Source organism: Sus scrofa, chromosome X (assembly GCF_000003025.6).
Source record: "Sus scrofa isolate TJ Tabasco breed Duroc chromosome X, Sscrofa11.1, whole genome shotgun sequence".
NCBI lineage: Eukaryota > Metazoa > Chordata > Mammalia > Artiodactyla > Suidae > Sus > Sus scrofa.
Genome location: NC_010461.5, coordinates 78,832,027 through 78,845,334, shown reverse-complemented (window position 1 = coordinate 78,845,334; position 13,308 = coordinate 78,832,027). Strand labels below are relative to the sequence as shown.

The following is a 13,308-nucleotide window of genomic DNA, read 5'->3' as shown; positions in this document are numbered from 1 at the left end:
TAACTGATAAACATTAAAACTTTAAATTTCAGGTTTTGATATTTCATTTGTTAACATAAATACTAATGTCACTTAAAACATGATTTGGCATCTACAATTATTAAAAGTTCATTCAAGTGTAAACAGACTGTAATTTTATAATAAAGTGTTGGAGAGAGTAAATAATTTTTTAAGAACTTAAAAAAACTAATACTCTTTCAAAATGGAACAAGGAAAAAAAACCTGAAAGAGAAAGCCCAGTAAATTAGAGAAGCATCTATAATTGAATAGCACAAGAAATTTTTTCACCATAACAAAAATATTGGAAACTATCTCTGTACAGTCTGAGGCAAATTAACCTTGATGTAGTATACTATTCATATGAAACTACATCTGAAATTCTAATTAAGTCATAAAATATACCAGAGTAGGTTGAAATATATGAATTAAGTACTGAAAATCCAATTGACTAGAAAACTATTTCTTACTCATGTATACTGATTTATCTATAAAACTTAAGGAAGTCTTACTTTTGCACACATTATCTTATTCTCAGTTTGTTCTCATTGAGATAAGATAATGCTGTGTAATATTATTTCTGTTTAGTGTTTGTCTTTTAGTTTCAAAGGACTAACCAGCACCAATCAGTATCTCCTTTATTCCAAGAAGTATGAGATGGTCAACATATTACAATATTCTTAAATCTTTGCCTGGCCCTGTTCTGATTCAAATCAAAATGACTACTGTCACACAGAGTGTTGAGAAGAAATATTTTAGTTTGTGTCCTTAGCAGGCATTTCACTCTTTATCACAATGGTTTCTTACCAATCAGACATTAAATCTGAAATTTTGCTTCTGATTCAATATTATTTCCATAAGAAGAAATGATCTAATGCATGGCACATACATGCACTTGGAATAATTATGAACAGCCTTTTTGTTCTTTTTAACAAGTTAGTTTATGTCATTCCATGAATAATTGCTTCATCTTTTCACTTACCACAAGCAGGTCAAGTAAAATACTACTATAAAATAATACTACAAAATAATACTACAAAATAAAGGCATCTAATTAATTCAGTAAGTTAAAGTAGTCAAATGTTGTGATGTACACTGCATGGAGGTATGTTGTGGAGGGTGTGTATGTATATCTTTCTGGGTGTGTTTAGCAATAATTATTCTCTAATCTATTTCCATTTTTCTACTAATTTTTTTACCTTCAGCTAGACAAAATTCCATTCATTCACTTTGAATATTCAACTTAGAAGAATTCCCCATTAGAATTCTATCTTTTTAAACCTATTTTTCAAAGAATCCAAACAGAAAAGCTAAAATATAAAGTATCACTAATGTTTTCTATAAAATTTAATACTATTCTCATGCAAGTTATCAAAAAAAAACCAGCACAAAAGTAGAACTTGTTAATTTCGCAAGTGTCATTTTCTATGCGGTTAATTTAGTAATATGTAATACTTACATGTTCTCTTCCCCAACAATGCAAATAGCAGAAAGTATTTTTACTATTTCAGTCATCATGTTGGGTTGTTTGGGGTCAATTGCTCTTGCCAATAATAAAAGACTTCTTTCATCTCCTAGGATCCTTTGCAATCCAAACTGAAAAAAAAAAAGTTCATCCAAAATGTTTTTGGAATACATTTTTAATTTTAAAAAGCAACATTATAATGATTTTCTAAAAACCAATACCTCCACAATGAGGTTCTTTCTTCTTAATGATATGAATGTTTGTCAAATAAGGTTATTTGTCTTTGTTTATTTGAAATGACGGCATCTTGTAGTTTTTGCCCCGTGATCAAATATCTCCATTAGCCTGCCTAAAAATTCCATAAAAATTTGGGAGAAATATAGGAACAACCAGCATTTCTTCAACAGAGAAGCAAATGTAAAGCACATACTGATATGATTTTCTAAAGTAGTTCTACTTATGTCATTGGGTCTCCCTGGAGATGTCTGGAACTTACAGTCAAATTCTCCAATATGCTTATATGGTAAATTAAGTTGAAGAAAAAGGGTCAAAATGTTGAAAAGCTCTTTTGCATATACTACATGTCAAAGAAGCAATAAAGCTCTTTATGGATTTTCCCAAATCTTCTCTTTCTTAGCCTCCCTCTTTCAAGCAGCTGTGTAGCATTATAGAAGCTATAAACCCAAAGAAATGGTGCCTGGTTTTTAGGAAGTGTCAGTCAACTAGGAAAAGAGAGACACCATTTTAATTTATTCTCTAGGCTTGAATATTTGCATGCATGTATGACTCATAAGAATGAATAGGTAAAGAAATCTTGAAGAAAGACCCAAATTTGGGTTTTCACAACATTAAGAAGGTAATATTTTCTTTGATCTTTGTTCCACAAAATACTTCTCAGATTTCTTATGAAGTATGTTTGCTTCTTTTTACAGTACAACGATGAAACCTGACAACATTTCATTGGAGCAAAACTGCCATTTCAAACTAACATTTAGTTAAGTACCAAACATTTGAATATTTTTAGGGTTCCTAATTTTTCTTCTAAAAGAATTCAGGAGAAAAAAAAACAACATAGCTAAAGCTCTTAAATATGATTTTACTGGAGATCATAATAAATAAGAAATATACTGAGACAAAACAAAAAAAAAAGGAAATGGAAGAGACAAGATTAAAAAGAAGCAAACAGAAGAATAGGAATATGTATGTATAAAGGTGCCTAGTAGATAATAAATAGTAAGGAAAATAAGTGAATAACTCATGTGTAAAACTAAGAGATTTTTAGCACGCAATTACCAAACTTAAAAGAACAGCTTTAAAAGTTAGGCTGAGGAGTTCCCGTCGTGGCGCAGTAGTTAACAAATCCGACTAGGAACCATGAGGTTGCGGGTTCAATCCCTAGCCTTGCTCAGTGGGTTAAGGATCTGGCATTGCCGTGAGCTGTGGTGTAAGCTGCAGACGCGGCTTGGATCCCGCGTTGCTGTAGCTCTGTTGTAGGCAGTGGATAGGATACAGCTCCAATTAGACCCCTAGCCTGGGAACCTCCATATGCCACAGGAGCGGCTCTAGAAAAGGCAAAAAAGGCCAAAAAAAAAAAAAAAAAAAGTTAGGCTGAGAGTGAAATTGCTTAATTTTCAAATTTCCTTTTTATTATTTAAAGTAGTTTCTAATATATAGGGACATACTGAAAATAAAAATGAAGATATGAGAAATGATGGAAAACCACCAATCAAATCATAAAAGCAATTATTACAGCAATGGAAATTAAGAGACATATATGTTGCTTTATATGGTCCTATTTTACATGCATTATATAAGCAAAAAGTTTTTGAAGTAGGTAATCAAAATTCCTTGGGACCAGCAAATTTGATGTATAAGTCATGTCAGACGCAAGCTTCATTCTTTGATTATGACAATTTATTCCAGTATGAAATAGATACATCACTCCATAATTTTTTTAATTTTGAATGTGTACTTTATGCCTATTGTTTCACACACCTATAATTTAAAAGACCTACCATTTATCCATATTTGAGCACCTATGTGCAAGACATCAGCATGCTCTAATTAAAGCTTAATCTTAGTTGAGATTAATCTAAGTTAAACCACAACGTTCTTCAAAACTTCCAAACTCTTAAGTAATAATTACGTACTGACGTATCAATTTATGTCTTATGCGAAAAGGTTCTCCAGGAAATCTCACTAACATGACTTTTCTCTAGTAACTATACTAATTAGAGATATGTCCTGGAAAGCTGTAAGAGTTGACAATGCAAGTCAATAAGAATCTAGATCAGAGTCCTAATTTTACAGGTGAGGGAATTGATTGCCCAAGAGGTCAGACGATTTTTCTAAAGGCCACACAACGTAGTGGCAAAGAATGAACTATATTTCCTGATTTCTAGTACTGTGTTGTCTTTCCATTAATTCTGTTTCCCTCAGTTGAAGAAAGAGATCCATCTTGAGCTATGGAAAAGCAAAGCTCATTAACTGCTTTTGTGTAGGTATCAGACTCTGTATAACTTTGTCACCAAAGACTAAGAGCACAGAAGTTGAGAAATTCTGTACTAGTACTGATAGAAATCTTTCTGGAAGAAACTTCCAGAAACAGCACAATTAGTATATTCTATATGGGAGTCACATGTCAACTGGCAGGCATACATCAATTCCACATGCCAAAAAATTTTTTGCTAATACATGTGTGTATAATATAATCCATACTTAAATACAATCCCATACACTTAAAAAAGATTGCAGATTACTTACATAGATAGTCTTATTGCATTAGTTATTAATAGCTCTATTTCATATCTGACAGGTTTTTTGGTACTATATTTTTATTAAATATTTTGAGATTATCAGAACACCATCTAAAGGGAATTATTTAATTAGTGAATTAGTCAAAAGTATTTTACCTATAAGAATACAGGGAAAATCAGGTATAAGAAAGTAATAAAATGGTTTATAGAAAAAAAAATAACTATAGCTTCATAACCTGAGCAAAGATCACTTTTAGAAGAAAAACCTTAGCCTGGAATTCAGAGTCCCTCAAAATGCTACTGACATCATACATATATTTAAAAAACACTGCTATCTTCCAGAAATATGTTTTATGTATGTTAACTTACTGACACTCATTGAATATATAAAGAAAGAAAAATCTTAACCTTATACCCTTCTGAAACCATAAAGAAAAGAAAAAAGAAATCATACCATAGCAATGAATTTTCCTTTACAATGGAATAAAAACTCTGTAAGGAAATGATATTCAACTTATCACATTTAAATTTTCCTACTATCATTAAAAAAAAGGTATTACCTGATTTAGAAACAAGACTTGCATGTTTGCATGACTGCAAAAACCTGCCAATAAATATTTTGTAAAGCAAAATGTTTTATTTTAAATAACATTTAAATGAAACTCATGATGATTTGTATTACAAAGGCCCTTTTGAAAACTGAATAAGCAAGCACCCACTATTTTGCCTGTTTCAAACTTACATACTGCTAGTCAGACAAGTTTCTTACCTTCTGTGACAGAGGCATAAATAAATACTACTTACCTTATTGTTCATAAATGCTTTGAGGCACTGAATAAGTTTATACTGATTCTTCTTATCAATGTTTTCTTGCCTAAATAAAAGAAACATATTATGTTGTACCTAAAAAATTTCCCCCATGGTGATTTTTTTTTTAATGTTTATTCTTACTGTTTCTTGTCCAGAAGCTTTTCCAGCACATCCAACAATAGTCCAAGACCTTCATGGCCAAAGTTGTTCACCCAGCTATTAAAAAAAAAAAAGTATAAATAACTTTGTATAAAATATTAAATATCCAAAATTAAATTTTGATTTTCAAATTTTATAATCTCATCTTCCTGTTGTTTGTCATTCTTTTTTGCTACTCCCATTGCTTCAAGTGTTGACTCCATGAGGATGACCCAGGTATCTCAACCCCAGACTTTTCACATCTTAGAATGCCCATTCCTTGGTTGTTTCACCAGCATCAAATGCTTATACCAGAATTCTTAAGCCAAATTTATCTTCTCCTGTGCCTCTGTTCTCCTAAATCAATTTCTCTTCCATAATCTGTTAACACCATTATTCTTTGACTCCTTCAGACTTGAAATACTGGCATGATTTCTTGATCCCCTCTCTCTTTCACCTTTGCATTTATTCTGTTCATTTATTCAACACATATTTATTGAGTTCCCTCTAAGTACCAGGCATGTTCTATGTGATAGAGATATAACATGCCACAAACTAAGCCCCTACCCTCACGTTGATTACCATCTAGAAAAAAAGGAGACAAATGATAAATAAACAACTACATAATAATAATTGGTACTATGAAGAAAAATAAACCCTGCTAAATGGACTAAGGAGAGCTATGATGTTTTTGTTTTGTACATTCTTTTTTTATATATTCTTTTCCATCATGGTCTATTCCAGGTGATTCAAAATACTTCCCTGTGCTATACAGCAGAACCTCATTGCTTATCCATTCTAAATTCCATACTTTGCATCTGCTAACCCCAAACTCCCACTCCCTTCTCCCTTCCCCTTGGCAACCACAAGTCTGTTCTCTATGTCTATGAGTCTGTTTCTGCTTTGTAGACAGGTTCATCTGTGCCACATTTTAGATTACCCTTATAAGTGATACCATATGGTATTTGTCTTTCTGACTTAACTTCACTTAGTAGCAGAATCTCTAGTTGCATCTGTAGGATACTATTTTTTAACATGCAATCGGGGAAAGATTCTTCGATAAGGTGATATTTGAGCAAAGCCTTGAAGGAAATAAGGACTTTCCTAGTAGAGGGAATAAGGGCAAATAGGGTGCTCAGGTAGTAGCTAGTGTGCTTAGAATATTCCAGAAACTGTGAGGAGACCTGTGTGGTTAAAGCTAAATAAGCAGGCTTAGGGGAATGACAGGAGACAAAGTCCCCTGTGTGTAGAAGACTCAGAGATTGACCAGAGAGCTTAATTTTGACTTATTATCATCCAGTTATGACTATTCTACTTCTAGAATGAATCCTCTTTCATTGCCTCTTCTACCATTCTAGTTTAGCCCTAGTTACCTTTCCTTTTATATTCCAGAAGCCTCCCAACTAGGATCTCCGAGGTACTCTGCCCAAAAATTTTCTCTGCACTACCTAACATATTTCAAGTATTGATTCTGATCTAGCCTCAACCTACCTTTCTAGCCTCAGGCCTTAAACCACATGTTCTAATAAAAATCAGACATATTCTCTTTCCTGGAGTCTTCCCTGCATTCCCTGCTTTACTTCATTTTTCATTCTTTCTTTCCAGAAAGTAACTCCAACTCCATCTTTCCAAACCCATCAGGTTCAAACTGACTCAATTTCTCCATTAGTGTGTTTTCCCTCTAAGTCCTCCATTCAAATGAGTAATTTTCTCTTTGAATGCCCATGTATCTTTATCTCTTACTGCTTGACCTTATCATTCTTACAAGTGTCTTATCCACCTTTCTGAAGACTGTTATATGATCTCATTCATCTTTCTGTCTCCCACAATGCTTTTTAGAGTGGATTACCTACAGTCAACACTATGTATTTGCTAATTAAAATTTTATTAAATTTGCTGGCTTGTGTGGTTAAGAGAATCAGCAGTCTCATACTGCCCAAGAACTTCATAGGCATAAATTAATATATAGCAGAATTCCTGTGAAGCAATAATTAAAATCTCTACTCTACATATTTAAACTATGACTATAGTTCAATTCCACAGTCTTTAAATCATATCTCGTATCAACCTAAGGTAAAGCTTATCCGCAAAGTAGAGAGCTAAATTCTAAGAAACTGTCACTAAGAAATAGCCGATCACTAAAGAAAATATATTTTAAAAACAGCTCAAATATTCAGAACCAATCACATCCACAATATATATGGAAGCTCATTTTAAACAAATTGTGCTTTAATTTCCATAGTGGAAATGAGAAAAAAATCAATATGGCATTGTAATGATAATTGGCAGCAAGCTCCTATTCAATTGAGGCAAGTAATCAACCAGTACAATGAGCTATTTTCTTTAAAGACTCTCAATAATCAGTGGGGTGGTGGTAGAAGGATAAAAGGACATCAGCCCTCTAAGCATAAAATACCGTATTTCTACCACAGAGAGAAATCAGCAGATAGCATTACAGCAAAAAATACCCTGTGGCAACCTTAAAATAATAGGAATTCTGAACAAATTTATGTATAAAGCCCGCGGTATGTGCTTTGGCATTTGGGAAGATGAAATAATCTACGATTTCCTTATATTCAACACTTAGAAATTGTTTTAAGATTATAAATTTTCTTCATCCCTTTTTATACCTGGTGCTATTAAGGTTAATAGAATTACTTCTTTTTTGGTCTAGGGAAGTGTTTGACACAAAACCATGATTTCTATTTGTTCACTTGAAATCAGTCACCGACACATCCCAGAGTGTTTCAAATTGTGCAGTTTATGGTACTTTGGTTTCATTCAGTGAAAATTACTATTGGTCTGGGGAAAAAAAAGATACAATCATGAAACTTAAATGCGAGGAGGCAGGGCAGATTTATTACAAAGCTGGCAGTGAAAAGTCTTAACAGACTATGTTAGGCCAGTGGGCAGAGGTGGCCTAGTAAGAGTGCTCAGAGCTTTTAAAGAAGAGAGAACGGGAGTCCAAAAGGAGCCTATGGCTAGAAGGATAAAATAATTACGATATAGTAGGGTGATATTCAAGAGGTGAAGAGGAAGGGGTACAGCTATAGACATACCTTTTTTTCATTTTTCTCTTACCAACACCATTTCTCTGTCTTTCAAGTATCAAACACTTTGTAGCCTCTAGTCAAACTCTCTGTGTTCTGTTCTCTTTCTCTCCTCCCACTCTCCTCCCTCCCTCTCTCCTATATATGTTAGCCAATACAATTTCTACCACACCAAAATACTGTCTCATTCCTCTTTGCAATCAATCCCTTTTCCCTACTCCCAGCCCCATGGCAACCACTTATCTGATTTGTATACCTATAGTTTTGCTTTTTCCAGAATGCCATACATGGAATCATATTGGATACAGGTTTTTGTGTCTGGTTTCTTTCACTTAGTCTAAATACTTTAATATTCATCCATCCCCCCATTCCTTTTTATTGTATGGATATACCACAATTAGTTTATCCATTCATCAGTTGATGAATATCTGGGTTATTTCCAGGTTTTGATTATTATGAACAGAGCTGCTAAAAACATTCACATGCAAGTATTTGCGTAAGCATGTATTTTCATTTCTCTTAGGAAGTAACTAGGGGTAGAATTGCTGGGTCTTAGGATGAGTGCATGTTTAACTTTTTACAAAACTGCTTTCCAAAGTGGTTATAGCATCTGGCATTCCTTCAGGAAAGTGTAACAGTTCTAATTGCTCCAAATCCATCAAATACTTCATATTTTTAATCTTCTAGACCATAGTCATCCCCAAAACAGTTTTCAGATATGGAAACTGAGAAACAAAGTAGTCAAGCAATTCACCAAATGTCACTCAACAACTAAGTATCAGTTCTAGGACTTCCACCCAGGTCTGACTCCAAAGCCTATTGTTTATTTCAACCATATCATTAGAAATTACTAACAGGACCAATACAAACTTTTCTATAACAACATCTGGTTGATGGCTCCAGCAGTAACTCATTGAAGAAGAATTAGTGGTTGTTCCAAAACTGCATTGAGCTTATATATCCATGTCTAGACACACATATATATGCTTTGTATTATTGTTATTTTTTTTTTGCCTTTTTTTTCTTAGGGCCACACCCATAGCATATGGAGGTTCCCAGGCTAGGGTTCAAATCGGAGCTGTAGCTGCTGGCCTATGCCGCAGCCACAGCAACGCCAGATCCGAGTTGCATCTGCAACCTACACCACAGTTTATGGCAATGCTGGATCCTTAACCCACTGAGCAAGGCCAGGGATTGAACCTACATCTTCATGGATGCTAGTCAGATTCACTAACCACTGAGCCACGACAGGAACTCCTATGCTTTCTATTATTTAATACAGCTTAATTCATTCATTTATGTGTGATAAGTAGTTTTCAATTCATGTTTTTATTGCCTTTCAAAGTCCTAAGCTTCATAAGAAATTTACCAAATACTGTTAAAGGAAGCTATCTGGAGACTCCAACTAAAACTTCTAATCAAGATAAGGTAAGGAAGCTTATAAGAATAAAGGCAGAATGTAGCTTGTATTTTTGCTTTTTTGGGGGGGGGATGGGCTATATTTCATAATCTTATTTCTAGTTATTAACATATTGGTGATTTTGTTATCAAGTTACCTAAGTTAAAGAGTTGTCTTGACACACTACACATCTATGCTGATGTTTACAATCATCACATGACAGGGGCCCAGGTGGAAGAAACAAAAATAGAAAGATCAGAAAGGACGGTTAACATACGAGTGAGCAAGGGGTTAAGATTAAATCTGAACAGTGAAAAAGAAGCCAGAAGATTATTTAGGGAAGAAGAGAATAGATCCACAAAGAGACCGTATTTTCTGATCTTAGGTGTAAAAGGCACGGCCATATCTATCAGGCAGTCCAACATACGTACATTGCTCAAGAAGTCAAAAATTAGAGATCTTTTCACAAGTTTACTCAAAGATCAGGAAGATAATCCAACATCCATAAATGGAATTTCTCTGTAAGATCACAGAGTGGCAAGGTTAAATGCCTAAACTTAAGACGACAGATCTAGGTTCCAATCCCATATCTATCATATTCTAGCTGTGTTCTTTTTGATCAGTTACTTAAACCCTCTAAGCTTGTTTTCTCATCTTCGAATAAGTAGGGATGAGAATAGTCCCTATAAGACTAAGGCCTTTGTGACTATTAAATGAAATAATGTACAGTGAATAATGTACAGTGAAGCTTGTACTAAGATATTTTTGAAAATGCTGGAGTTCTCTGGTGGAATATCAGGTTAAGGATCTGGTGTTGTCACTGCTGTGACTCCAATAACTACTGTGGCACCTGTTCAATCCCAGGCCCAGGAACTTCTGCATGCAGCAGGTATGTTCAAAGAAAAGATATTTTTGAAAATGTTAAAAAATAAAAAACTTGAAGGCTCTTTGAATCTTCTAGTCCAAAATATAGTGTGAATTTTAGGCATAAATTAAAGACATTCTTTCAATAATATTAACACTTAATAACATTTCATCACTTATTCATTGAAAACTTTTAATTATATGAAATATGCAGAAGAATCTAGACACTAGACTTTTTGATTTTTTTTAAAAGATGTCATATTTGACACTGATATTACACGTGCTTTCTTTAACTCATTACTATTCAACTTTGCATATATTTATTATTACATTTACTGCTGGCCAATTCTGAATGAAAGGGACTAAGAAATTACAATGGTGGGGGAAAAGGGATGTAAAGAGAAAGTCTATTTATACTTCATGCATAGCTCTAACAGAAAGATATCAAAATATATTAAGGTTTTAGAACAGAAATCTCTCCTAAGCTTCAGGACTTCTGAGGTCATTATTTTTAAAGGGCCCACTTATACTGATCAGCACAAAGGAAAGAAGATCTTATATTTTATGAAAATATCAGAGGATTCACTGAACCCTAATAAGCCCATGAGAAAGTAAAATTCTTCCCTCTTCAGCTCTCCAAGGAAAACCAAATGAGGAAAACTCTATATAAATGTGCCTATTCTGCAAAGGAATAAGATTCTGCTCCCCCACATATACAGGAAAAGGGAAACACTTGACAGTTTCAAAAAATGTCAACTTTCATCCATAAGCTGGAAATTCAGATTCTGAATTATTTAATCAAAATTCATGCAAATATATCTGCAAGTCAGATATTTAGTGAATGGATTAGTTCAGTACACTACATGCAATACAGACATAACAGGAAGTACTGACTGCATGTACATTTATGATTGGAATGTCCACATTGATTTCTTTCTTTCAAAAGGGTTAAAGCTAAAATTAGAAAGTTCTATCCTGAGTCCCATAAGCTGTAAAGACAATTGGTCTCATGTGCAGGAGTCCAATATTAGTCATGTCATCACTGTTTGTGCAGTGCTAAAGTGTAGTATAGAAGGTTATGTGTTCTGTACAAAGGATTTTATTTCTCTCTAATGGTGTTCTATTCCCATGTGTAATCCCATACTACAACCCAAATCACTGGAACACCAAATAAAATGAATGATAGTTCAGAGTTTCTAGAGTGAATTCAGAAAGTTGGTAAATTTATAAGATATAAAACAACTAATTCAAAGGGTTGAAGAGAATTTAAAGATGACTGCAAATGGCGTTTACATATTTTCATACCAGGGAAATGTCTCATTTTAGTAACAATGTTGTCAGGGTAATGTTTTTTAATGAAATCAAAACCAAACGCTACTCCTACACCCTTACAAAAAGAAAAGAGGTGCCCAGTGATGAAAACCAATGTACAACCCACTGCAAACAGTATTATACCTTCAGCCCTTGGATCAATATCTCCAAATAGCGAAGTGAAACTTGGTATTTTCAGCCTCTTTAAAGGATAATTTGTTCAGTCAAATCAACTTCATAGTTACACTATCAATATACACATGCATTAAAAAGTAAAATGTTAACAAAGCAACATGGATTTGTAAATGCTATGATTGCCTTAGTTTTAGACAAATACACACACACACACACACACATATATATACACATACATATATCAGATTTGTCTATGTGAAAATAAATACCATAGCCTTGGGCATTTCAATGTCCTTCGAAACTATTCATCATAGTAGATTAGCGCATGAACTACTTCTGACCAATATAAAATATCTATTATTTTAATACTGCCATTTCCAGGCATTTGTGCATATTTCTTTGAAGCATGACATTCACTGACCATTTATTTCACCCGATTCATAAAAAGGTTGAATATGTCAATTTTCCAGCTCAACCTCTCAGTGTTTTTGACTTCATTATTGAGACAGATTACAATTTCCTTAGAAAACACCAAAGAAGATACTCCATTTTTCTCTACAGCCCCTGTTTTTTACTTAAGAAGGTTGTACCTGGCTGCATTTATTCTCACCAACAGGTCTCCCTGGAAAAATCCTGCTCTGTTTCATGCTACTCACACTTTTTAGAGCTCCTCACCAGGGAGGAAAGGCGTGCTCTTTCTAGTTGCTCTTATTAAATAAAAACAAATTTCTCTTACATACTTACAACAAATTGTAAGTGCCTGAGTTACATTTAAAAATCTCCCAATAGCAATATTTTTAAGTAAAATTCTCCCTCAAGGATAAAAGTTCCTTATTCATTAAAAACAATTTCTTAAGCTCTCAAAATTATTTTGGAGACAGTTGTAATGGCTTAAGTACAAATCTGTCAAAATGCCCAACAGTCTACAGAACAAGAATATTTTCCTCTGTATCCACCTTAAAAAATATTGTTAAAAAATATGAGATGGTCTTATCCCACAGTAATGATGAAAACAAAATATACAAAAAATGTGAAATTAAAAGTAGAATATTTAATCTACAATAAATAGAAGGGAAGCAGGGAGAAAGAGCATTCCAAACATTCAAGCGAATGCTAGTCATAGTTTATGTTTTCATCCTGTGTTTGAAATTGCAAATGCAATTATGTAAGACAACAACTAAAGTCATATTCGTAGTGATATAATGAGTCTAACTTATAAGAAAATGTTAACTTCCACAAGAAAAATGTATTGGTTTATTTTCCTAAGCTAAGTAATACAGTTAAAATTCTATCACACACTCCACAGGACGTCTAATTTCTTTTAATAGTGGAATTTTGTTAAAATGAACTTACTCTTAGAAATCACATTCCTAATCTATAAAC

General features: G+C 33.6%; 1 protein-coding gene across 5 annotated transcripts in view; it reads right to left on the bottom strand.

Moving 5' to 3' along the window:
- Positions 1–13,308, bottom strand: part of DIAPH2 (diaphanous related formin 2) — a 918,057-nt gene that overhangs the window by 675,107 nt on the left and 229,642 nt on the right. For all 5 annotated transcript variants that reach the window (XR_002340795.1, XM_021080479.1, XM_021080480.1 and 2 more), the window contains 3 exons: positions 5,170–5,244; positions 5,023–5,092; positions 1,457–1,593 (listed from right to left, as the gene is read on the bottom strand). Coding sequence is in view for 4 of the 5 variants with exons in the window: in XM_021080479.1 (XP_020936138.1) it covers positions 1,457–1,593; positions 5,023–5,092; positions 5,170–5,244 (282 nt within the window). In the remaining variant the exon portion in view is untranslated. The remainder of the gene's footprint in view (positions 1–1,456; positions 1,594–5,022; positions 5,093–5,169; positions 5,245–13,308) is intronic.